Raw genomic sequence first — 23,364 nt, forward strand, 5'->3', positions numbered from 1 at the left:
GGAATTGTGAGACGCTCTGCACAGGGGCAGAAAATTATAAAGCCAGTGGATAGTGCTGATAATTGTGGGTACCTCAACCCCACCAAGGAAAGGGAATTGTGAGATGCTCTGCACAGGGGCAGGAAACTATAAAGCCAGTGGATAGTGCTGATAACTGTGGCTACTTCACCGCACCCCAGGAAAGGGTATTGTGAAACGCTCTGCACAGGGGCAGAAAACTCTAAAGCCAGTGGATAGTGCTGAGAACTGTGGCTACTTCACCCAACACAGAGAATGGTATTTGTGAAATGCTCTGCAGGGGCCCATGGACTATTAGCGTACTGTTTAGCGATGAGAACTCTGCCAAATGCACTTCACACAGGGAACGGTAGCTGTGAAATGCTCTGCAGGGGCCCAGGAAATATTAGCGTACTGTTTAGCAATGAGAACTTTGCCTATGAACTGCACACATAGCACAGTATAGCTGAAATGCTCTGCAGTGGCCCAGGTAAAATTAGCGTACTGTTTAGCGATGAGAACTCTGCCAAATGCACTTCACACATAGAACGGTATAGCTGAAATACTCTGCAGTGGTCCAGGAAATATTAGCATAATGTTTAGTGATGAGAACTCTGCCTAATGCACTGCACACATAGAACGGTATAGCTGAAATGCTCTGCAGTGGCCCAGGAAATATTAGCGTACCGTTTAGCGATGAGCTGTCTGCCTAATGCACTGCACACATAGAATGAAGTAACAGAAAAAATTTGCGTACCCATTTACTTTTCCTATTTAGGACGTAAAGAATGTTCATGCCGGATTTCATGCTTGTACGACACCGGGAAGTTACACTACATAGGGGTGGCAAAACTTTTACACTTAGCATTGAATAATCATGTTGTGAACCTTTACTTTTCCTATTTAGGACCTAAAGAATGCTCCTGCCAAATTTCATGTTTGTACAACAACGGCTAGTTAGAGAATTAGATTAGGTACATTACACAGGGGTGCCAATACTTTTGCACTTAGCATTGAATAATCGAGTTGTGACTAGAGATGAGCGAGCACCAAAATGCTTGGGTACTCGTTACTCGAATCAAGCTTTTCGTAATGCTTGAGAGCTCGTTTCGAGTAACGAACCCCATTGAAGTCAACGGGGGACTCGCGCATTTTTCCTATTTAGGACCTAAAGAATGGTTGTGCCAATTTTCATGTTTGTACGACATCGGGAAATTAGAGAATTAGTGACGAGCCAGTCAGTTAATCAGTCAGCCAGTCATGAATGTGAAAATTGTCTCATCAACAGCACTCACTGATTAGTAGAATCCCAATAGGATGAAGTGGAAAGATGGAGTCCACGTAATTGCAAAAAAGTGGCAGCATGAACGGTGAAATAAAATCACAAAACTTTATTGTTTTGTATTGCAATTACTCAGTCAGTGAGGGTTTTCACCTATATATATATATATATATATATATATATATATATATATATATATATATATATATATGGCTCGGCTCATCCTGTTCTATAACATGCTGCCTGCAAATTAAAGAGCATGTTCAAGATCACAGTTTCCATTTAAGTATAATGTAAAATACAGTAAGAGTAGGCATATGTCTGTTAGAATAATTAGTGTTCCACTCGGTTTACTGTATGTTAAGTGACTCGGCTGGCTTTTCTGACTGGTCAATGAAGTTATCTGAATGAAAAAGCCATATAGTAACAGACAATTACTAAATAGCAAGGGGCAAATAGGTTGTGCCCTTTCTGCCATGACCATATAGCAGTGATATATGGTGTTCATAGAAAGGATGGTGAGTTAGAAAATGAGGATTATAAACCTAAAAACTCTGTTCTTATGATTACTTGTTGAAACTGTTTTTTCTTTTTCATGTTCCAGTTTAGTGGTATTATAACTATGTGAGGCTGTTATATGTATGTCTTGTAGCATTACATTTCTATAATTGAAGTGTGAATTCTGTCCCTAGTCACTGAAAAAGTTACAATAGATAGAAATATATGGCATTGTTAAGGTGTCACTTCGGAAAGAGATGAATATTGCAGCACTGATGTCTTATTTGTCAAAGGATCTTGTTTAGTCAAACGCTTATTTATAATTTTCCCATTTTACTAATGCCTTTCCAGTGGAACAAATACATTTGCTACTCTACCAATTATTGCAATGCTTTTCTGAAGACAAGTGACTTCTTTCTATACTGGAATTTTATTTCATACCACCAGTCACTCCAAAATGAGATGTCTTGTCTAATCCTATATTTATGGTTACATGGGTTAAATTGAGCTTTCCCAAAATTGATGTTATCCCCTATCCACACGATAGGACATAACTGTCTTGTCGGAGAGGACCGACACTTGGAACCCCCATTGATAGCAACAGCAAGGGTCCCTTATTCCCCACTGGAAGGAGCAGTGACTGAGCATGCAATCCATTCATCTCTATGGGACTGCTAGAGATATCTTGTGCTTGTCCCATAGAGATGACACCAATGACACAGTTATCACCTATATTGTAGATTAACTTTCAATCTTGGAAAAACCCTTTCAAAGGCCACACAAAAATTGGGATGCAATTTGATGTTTTGACTGATACCTGTCATTGGCTGCAGTCCGTCTGTGACTTTCTTCATACGGGCTGACTGCAGCTTACCAACGGAGCGCTAGCACGGAAAACGGCAGATAAGGGGCTGGAGTTACAGGGATCTGAGACGGGTAAATATAGGCTATTGTATTCTTTTTCTGCATGGCTAGTTGGATAAAAAAATAACTTGGACAACCCCTTTAATATATTTTTTTAAATATTGAGTCCTAATAGTAGAGACCTATGTCTATGCTCTCTTGACTTCTAGCACCATGGACAGAGCTCCTGGCGATATGTGTGACAGTATAATATTAGTTACTAGGAACTATTCAGCATAACATGCACAAATTTAAATAGCTTGAACTGCTCTTTGCCTTATAGCTGCAGATACTAATAAAAAAATCATGAAACTAAGAGAATAAATATAATGACTAGCAGGACCGGCTTAATACATAATCTGAATTCTGTATAATCAAAAATGCAGTGCAAGCACCATGTGCTATGTGTTTTGCATGTCTTCTCTAGAGTACACAGTACAGTACATTTTGATCACTGAAGTATCTGTATGCATGTCTTGTATTATGCATTGATTTTCCCTGAACGTAAACCTATATACTGCAGGCTAACAGAAAAATGCTGTATACTGTATATGCACTAGCATAACTGTACGGTACAACCAATATAATGTATATTGTCTTTGATCTTGAAGTCAGAGGCGTAATGTAAAGCAATGCAAAACCTGTAATAGGGCCCGCAACTATAATGCTTTATTCATAGTACTGGGCTCCCTATATGGAGAAGAGAGGCCTTATAGGCCCCCTAAGGCTCCTGGGCCCGGGTACAACTGCATCCCCTATAGTTATGCCAGTGCTTGAAGTACTGTATGATACAAACTTGCTGTGCTGTTATAAACTTTCATCACTCAATCCTGTTCAATCATATAATAGGGACTTATCAGTCGGCCCTGTAAGGTAAGCATTGAGCATATAGATAGGCATTGTATATAAGCACAAGGGAAAATGCTACTATAATCAAGGTATTATGGAAGAATAATGCTGGCCATAATCTTTACACTGCAGAGAGAAAAAAGTCAGCATGTATGAGTGACGTGTTTCTCTCTTAGAACAAAACCTATGATAAATATCATTAGGTCCGGATGCAGAGAAACACATAGATCATAGTGAATTTATTATATATGTGGAAAGACGTTTAACTGATTGCAGCCTTTTTGTTATGTGAGGCATAACGTGATATGGTGCTAGCCTCATAAAGTTGTAGATAGGAAAGAGAAATGGGCACTTGTATCACATATAATGTCCCACAGCAGTTATTTTCCGACATAAACCTCCCTTGATGACATAGGTTACACCTTCTAAGCCATTCCTGGTCATGTAGTTAGGGAAAAATGGACATTAGTCAGAGTGTTGTCTATCATGGCAGCTTCATAGTAATGATGAGCTCATAGTAATCTCACATTGATACCTCCTCTCTACTGTGGGCAGAAACATAAAAGAAACCTATGAGCAGATATTATGTAACATATTCTCTTTATTTCTGTGCCTACCTCTCTCATTAGAAATCTGCTGCACAAACATCCTTCCCCTATACCTTTCAACTAGCGGATGGTCTACGCTTGCTAAAATGTACACACAAAGAACCCTGGCTAATGGGCTGTTGGGATAAAAACTGAAGAATAAGAAGAAGCTCATAGGCACCAGCACAAATGTTGTATCATGTGGCAATCACAATATTGTGGCATAGCGATGCCCTTCAGCACCATATACCTAAACTTCTCAAACTCTTCAATTACCATGCAATTATATCTACATGTATCTATTGATGCCACCATGAAAACACTTCTCTGAAGGTAATTATTATCTCTCTGCTCTCCTCCTGTGACACTATGTGGCAGCATATATTTTGACTTACAGAGTTTTGGCTTCACAAAATATCAATTAAAACTTTATAACTTCTAAGACCCAAGCCTTATAAACAGCTTAAAATAAATACGCTTTACATTTGTATTACGTTCCCAAATCATAAAGGCATTAAATTCCTGAAAACAACAGTGATATTATTTTGGCAAGGTAGCTTCCAGAAGGTTTACAGCTTAGAAATATATTTACTGTCAAGTCCTCACTCAGGAAAACATTTGTGAACCAAGATGCAAATTAATTGGCAGATCATAATGGAGCACAAAAACCCAATAAAGCCACAAGGAAAACAATATTTCCTTGAACACCCGGAGTGATATGTGATTTCTGCATCTTTCCAGAAGATTAAAAAAGCTTTACGTATTCTAGTGAGGCAGTCTGACTAGGCGGTATCCCATTAATTTGGAATCCTTGTCTAACACATACGGAGACAAGTATTTATTAGATGCGTGGGGAAATTGTATGGTGTCACCAGCAACAGCAGGGGGGCTGCTTCTCACCTCTGATTATTTCATACCCATCTAGTTCCACATTAAAGTGTAGCATGCCACCCACCCGGCCTCCGTCATGATAGTGTCCACTCTGTATTTTAGACAGACACAGAGAATCAGAATAGAAGTTGGTATTTCTATGTTGCTTTTTTGTGATTAAATATTATGCTTAATACTGTTGTCTTCCAGTATTGTAGTCCTGGGTTTGAATCCAACCAGGGACAACATCTACATAGAGATTGTATGTTTTACCCATCTTTCCGTGGGTTTCTCCAATCAGGAGGCTGGAATCGGCACACGTGGCGGGGCGGAGCTACGCGATGACACGTAGAAGGGGGCGGAGCCAGAACACTGCTGCCGAACCGAGCCAAAGGCAGAAGACCCTTCTGCGCAAGCGCGTCTAATCGGGCGATTAGACGCTGAAGTTAGACGGAGCCATGGAGATGGGGACGCCAGAGCAGGGAAGGTAAGTGAATAACTTCTGTATGGCTCATATTTAATGCACGATGTATATTACAAAGTGCATAAATATGGCCATACAGAAGTGCTTAACCCCACTTGCTTTCGCGAGACAACCCCTTTAATTGTCTTTCTGTGAAACTGTTCCCAGTGTGTGAGATAAACCATTTATATCATGAGTCTCTCTGGTGATAGGGACAGATGACAATCTCTATACAGTGCTGTCTGGAGACTGCAGGGGTATTATTACTTTTGGGTGTACAGAGAGCACTATTAATGTGAGGGGGTACTGACTGGGACACCGGGAGTAGCAACAGTGCTTGTCTGCAGAGACAAGTTGGATTTGGAAGTCTTTATAGAAGAGGCTCATGCGAAGGCATGGAAGTAGATTCCCTCATTGGTGCAAACAAATATGCGTACAGGCGAATGTTAGAGAGAAGATTTCTTCACCCAAGGGACTATTCACTTTCAAGTGTAGAGCCCGGTCTTGCTCTCATGAGATTACCTGCGTCCATCTTGGGGATATAAGAAACTCTAGCCGTACCATCAAGAAGACAGCAGGAGAGGCAGCAGATAACAGAGTATCACTATGTGCTGCTCAGCTTCAGTGAGCGTGGGCAGCAATAAGAGAAGTACTGCATTGTTCATGGCGGTGCCATTGAGTCCAGATGACAGCGCAATCAGCACTGTCCCCAAGTTGGCGAGATCAGCAGGAAAAGACCCCAAAGATCAGGGGTGAAGAGAAGCACCCAGAGAACCATGAGAGCTGGGGCTGAAGTTGCAAAGTCAACTGAATAAGATGAAGAACTGATATCACATACGGTCAAGGGTATGGCTCCCACCAATGTATATAATGAGTGCGACTGTGATATTTTATGGGCTTGGACACGAGCAAAGAGCTGGGATCATGGAGCAGTAGTAAGTGACAGCTGATGCAGGTCTGCAAGGCATGGAAAGAATATTCATGATGTACAAACTATGCATGTAAGGCGCCATGATTGCTCTGACTTGATATTGTAATGGTGCAGCTGGCGCTAGTAAAACAGTATGAGAAAAAAATAGTCATGATAGGACAGAGAATTAGGAAAATTATAATTTGTGATATTTTGAATGTCTGGTGTCTCGGAGACATACCCCCTTTGGGGCAGGAAGAGGTCTGTGTTATTTGAAGCAGAATTTGATAATAGCTAATGGCCAAATAAAGAGTGTAGAATCATAGAATCATGGAATTGTATTGTTGGTAGGGACCTCCAGTGCAATTGGGTCCAACCCCCTGCTCAGTGAAGGATACACTAAATCATCCCAGACAGATGTCTGTCCATTCTCTGTTTGAAGACTTCTATTGAAGGAGAACTAACCACTTCCCATTATAACCTGTTCCACTCAATTTAAAATCACTGAAAAAGGGAATATACAGTTAAATTGACGTTAGTGTAGGGACTCACAAGAGAACAAGGACCCTTGACGTGGGCCTGTGAGCTTGTGTATTTTAGCCAAATACCTCATATTGATCAGTAACATGCAGTGTGGTCTTGAAAGCTAGGGTAGTCCAGGGTGTCAGTGCCTGTGCGGTTCACCTCTGATGTGCAGGGGCAGCCTGTTGAACTTGCATATGCTGTTACTAATAGCTTGTAAGTCTTCATGGTGCACTACATGTACTATGCGGCCTGACACCAATGGTATGCTTTTGTCTATGTGCAAGTGTAGTACTAAGCAGCCACCTCTCTCAGCATTAGGAAGGTGTACAAATTGTTGTTCATCACTACCTCCACCTGTGCAGTGGCTCCTCCATTTAGCAGTTTGGATGTCTGCATGTTGAGGGATGTGGTGCTCCTACCTGCCCTCTTGTATCAGTACATTTGTATATGGTTGTTTTGATTTTTTTCTCTATATTCCCTTTTCAGTGATTTTAAACATTGTCTTATGTGCATCATATGTCTTAAATCTATCTAATAATATATCTGCAATGTTGATTCAAAGGTGCACTGACATACTATGTATGTATCTATTGTATCTCTATTGTGCACTGTAAATTGGAATATTAACCCTTTGCAATCCAGTTTTGGATTCAAGGTTTCCCAGGGGGCTTACTCTTTATGCCATTATACAATGGCGCCATCTGCTGGCTAGAGCCAATACTGCGGTATGGGATATGCTAGAGAGTCCCCCCCCCCCCCCCGACAACAGAGCAGCCAGTAATATACAGTAAGAATACCCTGCCGGACGTCTTCTGATATCGGAGCTGTACAGCCTTCAATCAGAATGTCTTTAGACGTCAGGCAGTGGATTGGAAAGTGTTAAGAAACCTGTGACAATATTGCCCACTTTATTTTATTCTTTGGGCACTGGCCAGTTCTGCAATCATAGCTATATACGGAACCATGAACTAATATTAATCTCCAGTATACTTCTTGCCTGCAGCCACTTGGCACTGTCGAAATGGGTTTCATAGTGCTTTTATGGATGGAATTTCCTATTATTTTCTCATACTGCAAGACTTTCCACTGTTTTCAATTTTTATTTTGCCTACTGTTACTCTAAAATTGTAGTGCTTTTTTTTTTACTTTATTCTTGTCAAGAAAACAACCAAGTAGCTAGCAAACTAAGCTCCTCCAAAGTTTTAAACTTTCCCACTGCTTCTAAATGTGAGCCAACTTATCTTTTTGTCATTGATGCAGTGATAGTTTGTGCTGCAGAGTCTCAGAAAAGCAGCAGGAAAGATAGCTCACTGTGAACAAGCGGCCTCCAGAGGTGCAGAGTTGGAGAAGTCAGTTCATGCAGATATAACGACCTTGAAAGCATTACTCACATGATGATCCTTTATGTATATTGAAATCTAGCATACTCCTCCCCCTGCTGGCTGCCTGCCGGCACTGAGACAGCTGAGATTTCTGTTCCGAGAAGACCTTGACTGCAGAGTGTATCAATAATCCATTTTTCCCCCTCTAAATAAAAAGTCGACAAAAGAGATAAGATGACAACACAGCACATAATTGTTTACTTGTTTACTGCTTGGGGGAATCAGTTGACTTGTTTAAGCTTGAACATTTACAATTTTGTTTTTCCAAGCGCAGAGGATTAATAAGCAATTTATGTAAAAAAGTGACATGATTGCTTCTTACAATTGCAAGGATAATGACGTTATTTTTAATAATTTATTGTGCTTTAATAGTTTATAAGCAATCAAGAAAATCAGGATTTCAATTGAGTAAATCACCAGCTAGGAAAGCATTGATGGAGTTATTTGAAAAAGTATTTTTTTTTCATTATATGTTATTTTATTTTCATTAATTTGCAATTATGTTACCATGGTTTGGCTTACATTCCTAGTCATGTTGCAAGGCTTGTTAAAAGGTTGAATGCTGACTCATAGAGGAATTACCTTCCAATAGGTGGCGCTGCAGAAGCATTAATCCATCACTTGTTTGCATAGCTTTTTCTCAGAGAACATTTCATGGTCTATAGGATTCTCTACACTGTCATGGTGCTCTCCATAAAGAGAAACACAACCCCTCCCTAGACTCACATTGATAGCCTTTTACCCAGTCAACCAAAACCCCAAAACAGATGTATGTACATGGGTATTCTGGTTTGGCTTACATCCCTAGTTATGTTGCAAGGCTTGTTAGAAGATTGGACATTGAATAACAGGGTAGCTACCTACTAATAGGTGGTGCTGTGGAGGCATTATTCAATCACTCATTTGTATAGCATTATTTTCTACATATGAATCTAGGTAACATGCAGGTTCAGTGTAAATTGATGACGCAGCACTGGACAGATGTAGGCAAGCAGAACTTTACTAAGCACATTAATTCACTCCATAGGAGAACATAACACTTGCACATTGCATAACATATTACCGTACAGTCCTGAACATTGCAGGCTGAAGAACATATGGGCCAAGAAACCACTCTGGAACAATCTTGCACACTTGGGCTTATCATCCAAAAGGACACATTCTTTCATCACTCTTCAACTTAGCAACACAAACTCTAGCTCTTAGTAACAGAGTCTTTAAAGGGGCATTAACTTTTTAGACAACTTATGCTGATCTACTAGCTTGTGTTAGAATAATCATTTCTGTAATATACTTGCATTAACATTTTTGTTGCTTTAACACTGTAAATCATGTTTGAAATGGCTATCCCAATGTCCTCCCAGCTTCTGTGCAATCCACTCTCTGTTGTTAGGTACAGAGTTTCTTTAGTAAAAGGACACAGAGATGTTTCCATAACAGGGGGAGGAGCTATCATCATAGGCAGCTTCCCTGCACTCAGAGCAGCAGGCTGACAGATTTGCAGGCATTGTGATAATGATCTCAATAGGCTCTGCCTCCCTTGCTATTAAAGCATGTGGGTATGTGTCTGTGTGTGTGCCCATATTTCATATACGCATAATAATGGGTTTACTAACCATTTGGCCAGAATGTCTTTAAATACCCAATTGTCCTGGAAAAGCAGAAGGGTGGGCATTCAGATACGGCCTCCCTGCTGATTGGACCTGGGAATGTGCAATGCAGCATGGAAAGTAAGGAAAAAGAAATCAGAACAGTGAACTACTGGCAGAATGCTGAGCTTGCTAAACTCTCCCTCCTTGAAAGCGGATTGCAAACAGCAGAGCTACAGAAAAATAGGGAAGACCACCTGAAAATCAGAACTTATATACATAAAGGAGGTGAATCTGGTATATTTTAAAAACATGTTGAAAACTCAAGTACACTTTAATTCTTGGTAACATAGTAGCAGCTTTACTGCCCAGGTGGAATCAACATATGGTCTTTTCCAATACATAGGACTAGTGCAGCTCTGGGGCTGCATACAACAGCACATGAAAATTAGCATTCACAGTTTCTGTGGTAGTAACTCTTCCTCACTCCATCTCCATTCAGCTGATTCTCTCTGCTGCTGGACTACATGAAATCAAACAATGACTCTCTGTCAGCATACATATCATGGCTACAAAGTTCACTCCTTTTTCTCTTACATGTAGGAGTACTACTCTCTCTCTCTGTGTATTACTTAACTTTTCAGTCCTGCAGCTTCGGGACTACCTCACAGCACAGTGCTTTTGGCTGTACCTGACCTTCCCAGTCTCCAGGGCTTCCTGCCCATTCATGCACATTGTGCTTCCGTACTTGTTCTTTTTGGACTAGGTCAGTCACCCCAGGACCATGTTCCCATCTCTGGATCTGTTTTACACACTTCATCTGTTACCTGGGACGCTTTCAGCTCTTGGGATTTTGGTCACTCAGCCACAACTACTTCCTGGGCTCCTGGACACTCCCTAGCATGGGGACATGGCCACACATGTAGATGACACCACACTCTCACTGCAGTTTGTTACTGCGCCACTTCTTTACTCAAAAAATGACACTCTTCAGGTTTTAATATAAAGCCTCTCCTCTTTCTCTGATGAGCAAATTGCATCTTAAAAGGGGTGTAGCTTCAGGTGCAGCACTTTTCTCTATTGTAGCCTTAGTTTTCCAGGGCACTGAAGTTGCATCACTGCTCCCATCATTCCGTGGGTGGACCCTCTTTTCTGGTGCTCCATGAACTTGTCAGGTTAAAGGTTCTCCAACCTTACAGCTATACATATTTCTATTACTGTCTCTTGTATTGTCAGAATATTATAGTCTGAGAGGAACATCAAAATTAGGATCCATTCAGATGAATATATATTCAGGTAGTGACTAGAGATGAGCAAGCACCAAAATGCTCGAGTGCTCGTTACTCGAGTCGAACTTTCAGTGATGCTCGAGAGTTCGTTTCGAGTAATGAACCCCATTGAAGTCAATGGGCGACTCGAGCATTTTTGTATATGACTGGTGCTCCGCTAAGGTTTTCTTTCGTGAAAATCTTAGCAAATCACCAAAGTCATGTAAAAAACACAGAAATGGATAGGGCAGGCGAGGAGCAACAAGCAGGGTTGCATTTCGGGCTCCGAGGTCTCACTATTAAGCCACAATAGTGGCAAGAGTGAGACCCCCCCCCCCCTTCCGCACTGTCAGCATAAAGATTGTTCTCCTCTGCCACAGCTGTAACAGCTGTGGCAGAGAAGAACGATGTTAGCCCATTGAATTCAATGGAGCCGGCAATACAGCCGGCTCCATTGAAAGCAATCGGCTGCCGGCGAGCGCGGGATGAATTTTCGGGAAGGTCTTAAAAATATAAGCCCTTACCTGAAAATCATCCTAAAATGTGTAAAAAAAAAAAAAAAGTATACTCACCTTTCCGCTGCAGCCGGAGTTCAGCCGCGTCTGGCCGGCAGTTCTCCTGAACTGCTTTCTGTAGTATTCAGCAAGTGGGGATTTAAAATCCCCGCCTGATGAATGAGCTGCCTCTGATTGGTCACAGCCTCACCAATCAGAGGCAGCTCTCACTCCCCCATTCATGAATTCATGAATGGGTGCATTCATGAATTCATGAATGGGTGAGTGAGTGCTGCCTCTGATTGGCTCAGCGCAGGGACCAATCAGGGGCAGCTTTCAGCTGAATGACAGCTGAATTCAGACCCCCAAACAGACCCCAAAATTAATTCAGCCAAACCCCTAAATTAATTGAGACACAAGATCACACAGTAGATCACAATATCTACAGAGCATATTTTATCACTCCACACAGTGCATACTTCCCTCATAGAATATCCCCCCCCCCATGACAATATAATGTCCCCCTACACACAGAGAATAACCTCCACTTACAGAATTCCCGCATTCTCCCCACTTCCAATTGCTCCCCTTGCCTCTTCACAGTTGTACTGTTGTCCTCATTAGTGTTGTTCATCGTGATAAGTTGTGCGGTAAAATCATGCCGATTTTCTTTCAAAATTGCATTGTGGCATCCCAACCTAATTTTTTGCAAAAATCACTAAAAGCCATCCAGTTATTGACCTTGATTGGAGTTGAACCTACAACTCAAGCACTGCAAAGCAGCAGTGCTAACAACTATGCCACAACACTTGTCTGTTCTGCTCTGGAGAAAGTGAAGAACAACACGAATAAACATAAAGAGAACATTTAAAAAAACATTCAGATATTGCTCTTGGACAGATTTGAAGCTCGAATTTCAGTATTGCAAGGCAGAAGGGACAGCAACTGAGCCACTATGCTGGATCTTCCTTCTGTAGAGGAAGAGAAGTCAGAGAAAGACAAAGACAGATTTGGACCTAAGACCCCACACTGCAAGGAAACAATGCTAATGACTGAGCCACCATGCTTACTTTTTCTTATTATTTTTCTTTCTCCTTCCTACAATTTATTCTTCCTTCTCCAGTGAAGAATAGGAAGAGGAAGAAAGTAAAGGAGAAGAACAATGAAAAGGAGAAGACGTATAAGAAGAAGTAGAAAGACAGGGGAGGAGAAAAGGAAGAAAGAAAACAAGAAGAATCGGAAGGTCTTTTCTTCTCTTTCTTTTTCTCCTTCTCTTCCTCCAGAGAAGAAGAAGCAGGAGTAAGAAGTGATAGGCACCCCCATAGTGCCAAAAAGTTTCCCCCCACCATCTATGTGTTTTACAAAGTTGTCAACTTGTATTTCTTTTTGCTCAGCAGATTTTCTGAGTTGGGCCGCCTGCAGACGAGCGGGTCGGATCCGGCAGCGAGAATTCTCGCCGCGCGATCCGACCCGAGCGCCTGCAGGGACGAGCGCGTACTCACCCGCGCCTGGCGGCCCCGGCTCTTTCATGTGCCGGCTGCCACGCACCCGGAGATTTCGCGCAGCCAAACCGCGGCCGTCTGCATAGGAGTGCGTACTTTAATGCACTCCTATGCAGACTTTCAGCGGCGGAAATCCCGCGGCGGGATTTCCGCTCGTGTGCAGGCGGCCTTGCTCTGATTTTTGAATCACCATGTTTGTGTATTTATATTTATTTATTTATAATGTTGAAGATATTTTAGGATATGTCACTAAAGTCCAAACATTGAAGTCCAACCATTGTAAAATCCACCAATCACTACAGTGAAGTGGCACTGGGAAAGCATCAGGCTCGTTCACCTACTGCTGGTTCTGCTATGATTTTCAGGCAGTCACAGAGCAGGGCCAAAAACAAATGAAGTGGCTTGGCCAGATGCCTGCAGTCTTTAATGAGACAACATGTACCTTGATTATATTGTTAGCTTGCAACAAAGAGTTTGCTAGAGAAAAAAATGCACAAAAAGACTGCAAACAATATAATATGGCATCTGATGAAATATTCCCAGAAAAGCCGACTACATGGATGGAAGATTAATGTGATTATCAAACAATGGCAGATTTATGTGTAGCAGACATACTTGCTTTGCAGTTTTGCACTCATTTTATTTTTAAGAGGACCTTTACAAACTGGTTTTCTATGAAGGTTCAGGTTAAAATAAAATGCAATCTAATGTGTGGTCCTAGTCCTATTATCATTGAAGAATTATGGTCTATTACTGGGGCAGCCTGGCCTTTGCTCCATAACTCATGAGCAGTCACCCTGCCCTTCTCTACTCTGTAAAATCATAAATATGGTTTTTAATTCCAGGCCATCTTTAATCTTCTTCCAGTCTACCAGAAGCAGGACACTAGATCCTACTATATGAAAAAAAGGATATTTCAGTCGGTAGTACTCGTTTATTGAATGATAATGATTCTCTAGAAGGCTTTAATGTCACTAAGAAACATAGATTAAGAATATATTAACCCTTGTCTATCTGAATGTATAAGCAGCGTGCTGGTCAACGGCTTTTATATAAGGCTGCACTTACATTGTGTTTAACAGTTTTGCAGTATTGGCTTGCTTACTGCTTTCAATGTAATTTAATTTGATAAACATTTTATTCTAATTCCAAGTTTGTTCCCTGGGGTGAAAAAGGTAAATGTGAGTTTGGCTCAGATTATATTTATGAGCCTATAAATGGAAGAATTAGATTACACCGAACAGACTATTCAGAAAATGTAATATTCATATAACTGTGATGTGCTTGCTACGCTAACATGGTCTAAACGAGGAACCACATGAGGTCATTACTGAGGTTTGGCGCAGTGTTTTTCTATATCTGTGCACGGCCATGTTTCTATTATAGCATTATGTGATCAAATTTGAAATCACAGTAGAAAAAAAAACTGTTTGATCCATTTATGCCATGCCGTGCACCTGATTTTTGGAACAGATGATTTCACTATTCATAAACCCAGGGCCTGATCAACATTGGTGAAGACCTTTATATATGAAAAAACGTGGCCACGCTCATTCATAGTTAGGGTTGTACAATATCCTGCATGGCTAAATTACAGTTAGGGAACTTGGAAGCAGTTAGATGGTGGAACTGCATTCTCCATTGCGATTTATCTTGAGGCCTAGAAAAATGTAATCTGGTACAGCATCAATCTCTTCATTGTTCATTTTGATGGTGGTTATACCATTTACATCAGTTGTCATGATCTTTCTCTTTTTGATTTTTAAAAAGAGACCTTCTTGCTCACTTCTTCCTTTTTTTAATACTTTGCCTAAATAGTACTTGTTGTTCTGTGAAATGTCTAGGTATTCTGTACAATGCATAGGGAAAGTATATGGTACACTTCATACTTAGCCTAAAAACCTCACACTATTGTTCCATCTCTCTTATTTGCATATTACCGAGAGGAGCATGAATGGCCTTATGAGTCTCCTCACTCACTGATCTTCTTCTAGGTGCTCTCCCTAAGGAGAAAAGAAAGTGTTCCTGACCTGCTGTCAATGGTCACTCACTGCAGCAGTCACAGGCTGGAATCGCTCATCATCACTGCTGTAAAATAAATAGCATCTTATGGGGCACCCCAGAAGTATTGGTGCTAATTAGAGATGAGCAAACCTACTCGTTTCGAGTAATTACTCGAACGAGCACCGCGATTTTCGAGTACTTCCGTACTCGGGTGAAAAGATTCGGGGGGCGCCGGGGGCCGGCGTGGCAGAGCGGGGGGTAGCAGCAGGGAACAGGGGGGAGCCCTCTCTCTCTCCCTCTCCCCACCACTCCCCGCTGCAACCCTCCACTAACCCACGGCGCCCCCCTGAATCTTTTCGCCCGAGTACGGAAGTACTCGAAAATCGCGGTGCTGGGGCGAAAAAGGGGCGTGGCCGAGTACGCTCGCTCATCTCTAGTGCTAATGTGATGAGAGGTTTAACAGATGAGTATTGTCTCTTAATTTCAGCTCAGACATTTATAGCTTTTCCAGAGGATATTCTGTAAATTTCTGATAGGTGCAGGTTCACCTGTATGTCCTGTACCCATGTGGAGAACAGGCACCACCTCAAACCCACCATGTGCATAGGCTACCGTTTTTTATTATGACGGAATTAGGGCGGAGAGAGTAAGCAGAACTTTTGCACCACAACTCACGCTCTCATGTTTTGGCTCTTATTCTGTTTTGTATTTTGTGCCTTTGTCATTTGAGTAATGAAATTTTGGCACCTGATTTCATATGTACCTTAAAATGTTAATAAGAAGGGTAATGGCAATCATGAAATTTTAAGTTGCTTTTGTTCCTGTATAATTGTTTTCCATTATTTATATAGCTGCAACATATTCTGCAGCGATCTACAGATTCTAATCCCTCTCAGCGGTTCCTGCCTCCAGTGACTCTCACAGAAAGCAGTTAAGTAAGATTAAGATAAGAAAAATATGAGAAGAAGAAAACTCATTTTATCTCTCTAAATCTTCAACGGTAAGGAAAATTCTATTGTACGCTGTCGTTCTTACTTTCTAATTTCCCAGATGTGTTTAAATGTTAAAGTTGTTTGGAAATAGCCATTTTCCATTTGTTTCAGGAACAGTATTTGACAAATTCTCACATTTATTATGCTTTTAGGAACTGTATTTAGAAATTTATGATGTAATAATGGCAAATATTGATGCACTGATGATACCAAATGGTGCCATATTAAGTTTTGCTTTGTTTTGATGCTTTAATTGCATGGATAAAAGTAAAATAAATTCAATATTTGTTGAGTACACGAATAAATGAGAACTGGAAACAGCAATCCGTGAATTATTATTCAGTACTGAAACCACAAAAAACATGGTTTTATTTTTGTTAGGCTCTTCACACTATAGGAAAGCTAAATTCTATATTAAATCTCCTGACAGAGTAACCTGAAATCATGCTTTTTTTTTTTTTAAAGCTGGTCAGGTCGCACCACTCATCTCGGGGTATGTCAAGTCAAGAGAAAAGAGCTTACCTGTTTATATCTTGCTGCAATATAAGGACACTCAAAATAGACAGGATTGGGGAATCAAGCAGGTTTGTCATTTGAGAATGGATACTAGACTACTAGAATACTAGACACAGTATATTTTAGTTATTTGACATTCTGAGCATAAGTTTGAGAAGACTCTTTGGTAAAGCACTGTATCCTAATGTTATCCACTTTGTGCACAGAGATGAACACAGTATCAGTATGTGTCTGCTATCACTTTTTATTCAGATTGCAGGAAAAGGAAAATGTAGAATTACGAACTTTTTTGTGTTCTTTCTCTGAGAGTCATTGTACTGTACATAATAATCATGGCAATGAAAGACAACAGAAATGTATAATCAGATACATATGCTGTATAGTAATCCTTCTTCACTTTGAACTGAACCCCTGGCATACATAATAAGATTGTGAAGGCCTTTGAAAAATAATAGAGTATAAGTTTATGCAGACCATCCTGGCATAAGAAGATGTTGGATAGCCTGTAGAGATTTCGTCCATCAGCTGCCAGATCGCACTAAGGCCTTAGTCACACAAGCGTAAATACGCGCGTAAAAACGCACCTGCAAAAGATAGAACATATTGGTGGCAATGGACATGGTCTCGCGTTTTTTTTACGTGCATATATACGCGTGTATTTACGCCCGTGTGACTAAGGCCTAAATGTGATGATAACCTATGATGTAAAAATCAAAGCTGGACGTTTATTGACTTCTCTTTTCTTATTAATGTTTTTCTGATTGCTACTAAAAGGGAATCTACAAGTTATGTAAGTGCAAGAATTATCTATGTGGACGTTCAGTGTAATCTTTTCAGTTGTTCACTACCTCTTTAACATCTTTATGCCACAGAACGTAAGTTTGCGTCCTGGCTGTTGGGGGATTTCTTAACGCCACAGGACCTAAACTTGCATTATGTAGATGATGCAAGATCAGCTTTGCAGCGGGAGCCGGCTGTTACAGACAACCGGCCACCTACTGCAACAGCGGGGGTACATAAGGACAGAGATCCCCGCTGTTAATCCCTTGTATAGATCGTGGCATGTAAAGGGTTCACAGAAGGAGCATGCTCCCTCTATGACACCCCAATATAATTGCAGAGGGCAGATGGGTTTCATGGCAACAAGATGCCAAATACTGGTGTCCCGGCTTACCATTGCCTGTGATTGCTATTGTGAGTGAAATAGCAATGCAGTACAGTAGTACTGCAATGCATTATCATAGCGATCGTAGCTGTTATAGTTTGCCTACAGGGACTTAAAAAGTGTAAAAAAAAATGTCAAAAAACTTTTGTGTATAAAAAATGTAAAATAAAAAAAAACAAAAAAACACATAATTAATGTCATTGAGTCCGTAATGATCTGTATAATAAATTGAACACACTCTTTATCCTGCATTGCAAAAAAACTCTTAAAAAGCCCCCCAAAAAATAGGCACAATGCTTATTTTGTTTGTTTTACCCCCCAAAAAGGAAATAAAAGTGTTCAAAAAAGTCATATGTACCCCAAAAGGGTTCAAATAAAAACTACAGCTTATCACGCAAAAATTAAGCCCTTACGGAGGTCCGACCATGGAAAGATAAAAAAGCTATGGGGCTTTGACTGTAGCAATGTAAATATACTAATAATTTCCAATTTAGAATTATGATATTTTTGGTATCGTCATAATCATACCAACCAGCAGAAAAAAATTATGATGTCATTTATGCTGTATGATTAATGCTGTTAAAAAAAGGCAGAATTGATGTCTAAAACAGAATAAAAGTTTTACAATACACCATATATAATTAAATATTGTACCAATAATAGCTACAGTTCACCATGCAACAAGCAAGCGCTCATACAGCCATGTCGATGGAAAAATAAAAAAGGTATAGCTTTTGAAAAGTGGAGATGAACATCCCCCAAAAATTGTTGCATTCTCATGGCCAAAATTGACCATTTAATCGCAAGAGTCCTATGACGTCATAGAGGGAGCAGGCTCCCTCTGTGAACCCTTTACATGCCGTGATCTACATAGATCACGGCAGGGAAGGGATTAACAGTGGGGGTCGCTGTCCCAATTCACCCCAGCTGTTGCAGCGGGAGGCCGGCTATCTGTGACAGCCGGCTCCCGCTGCCATATAGCGCGGGATCTCCTATGATCTTGCGTTATCCCAGGATGTAAATGTACGTCCTGTTGCGTTAAGTACCCCTCTCCTAGGATGTAGATTTACGTCCTGTGGCAGGAAGGGGTTAAAGAACTAAAGACCCTACACTGCAAGCTGTTTCTGGACGTATATGCAGTTGTTGCAGGTCACTGCTCAGTTGTTGGAAGCTAAACAATCAAGTACAACATCACTGATGGGCAAAATGGAGGTGGTTAAAATCGATGTGGGCCTGTTATCCTAAGGCATGCAGAATCTTTGAGGCTGTGTTGGTGAGGTGGAGGACAATATGGCTCCTATTCCTACTAAAATAACTGAACAGGGAAATCAGGAAATTTGTAGATTAAAAGAGCCAATAACCTAGAGAATAGGCTATGCAGGAACAATCTCTGTATCCTTGGTCTACCAGAGCGATATAAAGGACAAAATCCATGTGAATTAATTGAAAAATAGTTTTAAAATCTTCTTCCGGAAGCTGCTTTCTCTCCTGCATTTACCATTGAATGAGTAAGTAGGGTCTCAGCACACCTTCTGCCTTTGGGCACTCTGTCAATGCCAATGCTGCCCTGCCTACTTAGAAGCAAAGACAGAGATGCTACCCTACAAGTGTCTAGATGCAAAGAGACTTTAACCCCTTAATGACGCGGGCATTTTTCTTTTTCCATTTTCGTTTTTTCCTCCCCCCTTTAAAAAAATCATAACTCCTTTATTTATCCATCCACGTCGCTGTATGAGGGCTTGTTTTTTGCGGGACGAGTTGTATTTTTCAATGGTGCTATTTAAAGTACCATATAATGTACTGAAAAACTTAAAAAAAATTCTAAGTGGAGTAAAATGAAAAGAAAACGACATTTTGCCATCTTTTAGTGCATCTTGCTTCTACGGCGCACAAATGGCAACAAAAACGACATGATAACTTTATTCTATGGGTCGGTACGATTACTACGATGCCAAATTTGTATAGGTTTTTTTTTTACTACACTCCTCTTTTTTTTTTTTAAAGACATAAAATTTTTTTCAATTATTTTCTGCGGTCATTTTGTGCACGCAATAACTTTTTTATTTTTCCGTCGATGTAGTTGAGCAAGGTTTCATTTTTTGCGGGATGTCCTGTAGTTTCTGATAGTACCGTTTTGGAATACATACGACTTTTTGATTGCTTTTTATTGCGTTTTTTCTGGGAGACAGGGTAACTAAAAAAATGCAAAAAAATACATATTTTTAATTTATTATTTAGATTTTTTAATAATAGATATGGCAAAAGGGGGGTGATTTAAACTTTTACAACTTTTTTTTTTTTTCAATTAAAAAAAAACTTTATTGATTTTTTTTTTTACTTTACTTTGAAGTCCCCCTGGGGGACTTTAAGATGCTATGCTTTGATCGCTCCTGCAGTATGACGTAATGCTATAGCATTACGTCATATTGCTTTTTGACAGGCAGCCTATGAAGCCACCCCACGGGGACGGCTTGATAGGCAGTCTGCTAAGGCAGCCCTGGGGCCTTTCATTAGGCCCCCGGCTGCCATGACACATGCACGGCTCTCCCGATCTCACCGCGGGGGGGCCGTGCGGGACCCCCGAACATCGGGGCATTTAAATGATTAATAGCCGCGATCGGCCGCGAGGCCGCTCGCGGCTATTGCCCGCGGATGTCAGCTGTTATAAACAGCTGATGCCCGCACTGTATGACGAGAGGTTGCATCGCAACCTCTCTTCATACATACCCCGACGCTCCATGACGTACCAGGTACGTCATTGGTCGTTAAGGGGTTAAATTCAACAATACTAAAATTTCTATATTTCTATATTTTTCAGCCACCCTTCAAAAAACCATTTACAGATGCCCTTTTATCCTGATAAAATTGTCAGAGGGCCTATCCAATATTGCCTTCCAGTGAAAGTATATGCAAGGTATCATTATGCATTGCTTCCTAGCCTCCTGGCCACATATCTTGTTGCTTAGGGAGGAGATGTTTGCCTCCTTTTAAAGCCACAATTATACGCCTTCTAAAACTTGACAAGGATCCCTTCGGCTGTGACTCTTATCGGCCAATATCATTATCAAATATAGGCTATAAACCGATGACTACGTTTTTATCAAATGGATGTCCTTACTATATAAATCACCACTGGCAGCAGTTTCAGTCAATGGTTTGTGCTCCCCTTATTTGCCACGACACAGAGGTACAAGACAGGCATGCCCCTTACCCCCTCTATTATTTTACTGTCTATTGAACAGTTGACTATTATGCTTAGGGTAAGCCCATCATATAGAGGCATAGTCATGGTGAATAAGGAGGGCCGTATGGCACTATATGCTGATGATCTCATGCTATTCCTATTGAATCCTATAACATCCCTTCGCTATGCAATAGATCTTAGAAACAAATTTGGCATTTTCTTTTGGGCTCCATATTAACTGGGCTAAGTCTGCTTTTATGCCCCCCTCCTCAGATAGTCACTTATATAATAAGCATTCTCTTAATATATACTCTTTAATAGATAATTTCAAACTAAAATCAAGATCTGAGGTTCAGTACCACTTTCAGAAACCAGTCTTATTAACAGGATTAAAATGATAGTGCAGTGTTTTTCAAACTCCAGTCCTCATGAACCCACACAGGTCATGTTTTCTGTATTTTCTCAGTATTTCATAGGTAATGTAATTATTGTAGATGCCTCAGACATTGTCACAGGTGTTCTTACCATAGGATATCCTGAAAACATGACCCGTGGAGTGCTATTTTTTGTCAATGAATTCCCTTGTAATGTCCTGTATTTGGGATAGTTCACACCCTAAATTGTGAATCTCTACCCTTCAAAGACCAATACAAGCTGTGGGCGCTGCACTCCCAGACCTGTTTATATACTACGTGACTAGTCAACTTACTCATTTGAGTCGTTGGCTTAGAGATAATTCTCTTCCTAATTCAGAGGCTCACCTAATGCATTTCTTAAAAATTCCTAGCTCGTGGCCAGTATTAGAGTCTCCCTCAACTGTATCTGGTAAACTACTTCCTATACATAAACTGACTTCAAAGATCTGGAGACAGTCCGAGTCAATCTATAAGTTTACTGATATAGTGCCAGATACTCCCCTGTGGCATAACCCTGGATTCTCAGACTTTGGGAGACTTATATACATTCAACACTCTAGTTTCTTTCGACAAACTGCAAACTAAGCATGAATTGCCCTGTACCCATTTTTATAGATGTTTACAAGTTAGACATGCATTGCATACACAATTCCCATCTCCCAGTCTTTGCATATTACATTACCCCTTAAGTGGTATATTATGTTCTCAGGGCCCCCAGGGCTTCATGTCTACATTATATTCCCATCTGATATCATCCAAAATATCTCATGCAACACCCCCAGCTTTATTAATATGGAGAATATTTATACCCACATTAACGGACGACACTTTTCATGAGTTATTAAAATCACCTTTATTCGTGTCTCCATCCGCAAATAATTAACTGGTACAGTTATACATTATGCACCAATGCTACCTCACCCTTGCAAGACTAGAAAAAAATTGGGAAAGTGTCATCAGAAAACTATATTCGATGTTCATGTATTTATGCTGATTTTTGGAATTTGATTTGGGAGTGCCCAACCATTCAAGATTTTTTGGGGAGGTCACGAATCTCCTTTCTGAGATTTTGGGGTTTCCTTTACTTATTTGTCATGAAATCTGTCTATTTGTAGTACTTGATAAAGAGATCTCGCAATACCACACAAGAATATTCCCGAGGGAAACATTGTTTTTAGCCAGGAAGACAATTGCTCTGTGTTGGATGGATTGTGAAAAACCTCTTTATCTATGTGGAGAAGGTTGGTTAACCCAGTTGTACCATTTAACTATATAGTTTTCAAAGAATGTCAATGTCCCTATAAACTTAATAAGGTGTGGGGTATGTGGTGTAATACCCCTCTCACCTGCTATCCTCCATGCTTACTTTCTTCATCAATATCAGTACTCCAAAGGGGTTATCCCTAGTTGGTCTATTTCTGAGATGGGATTCGTGATCTTTTTTATACCTTTCATATTATCCCTGATTGCACAGTTATGATCATTATTGAAGAGGCTTCTTCCTTTTTTCTTTTCTTTGCTTATCTTGTACATCAACCTGTCATGTATTATGTACCAAGTTTCTTTTCTTCTTTTTTCTATGTTTTGTATGCATATATAATGTTTAGACTTCAATAAAGTGAGTTAAAAAAAACAAAAACGAAGCAGATGAAAGATATACAGAAACAGCTGCAGGTATGACATGAAGTAAACTACATTGGTCCCTTTGCACCCAATGGGATAATAAAGAAATGGATCTCACCTTCCCATCATGCAATATAAATATCAAAACAGCAGTTCAACGTTTTCTTGGATTAGTGTGGATACAGAGGAAACTGTACCTACCATTCATATTTACCCAGAAGAAGACTGATAAAAAGGAGTACCTCTATTCCTGTGATGATGCTGTTGCTAAAACAGCAAATAAAAGTCACCCCCAATCTACATAACAAGTTTTACAGTAAAAAAAAACAACTTGTTTTGGTCCAA

At 40.4% G+C, this 23,364-nt stretch overlaps 1 protein-coding gene across 1 annotated transcript in view; it reads left to right on the forward strand.

Moving 5' to 3' along the window:
- Window positions 1-12,572: 12,572 nt before the first annotated feature.
- TMEM207 (transmembrane protein 207) overlaps window positions 12,573-23,364 on the forward strand; it is a 133,461-nt gene continuing 122,669 nt past the window's right edge. The window contains exons 1-3 of the mRNA XM_066605499.1: window positions 12,573-12,648; window positions 12,741-12,807; window positions 12,901-12,916. Coding sequence (XP_066461596.1) covers window positions 12,573-12,648; window positions 12,741-12,807; window positions 12,901-12,916 — 159 coding nt within the window. The remainder of the gene's footprint in view (window positions 12,649-12,740; window positions 12,808-12,900; window positions 12,917-23,364) is intronic.

Source organism: Eleutherodactylus coqui, chromosome 1 (assembly GCF_035609145.1).
Source record: "Eleutherodactylus coqui strain aEleCoq1 chromosome 1, aEleCoq1.hap1, whole genome shotgun sequence".
Classification (NCBI taxonomy): Eukaryota; Metazoa; Chordata; class Amphibia; order Anura; family Eleutherodactylidae; genus Eleutherodactylus; species Eleutherodactylus coqui.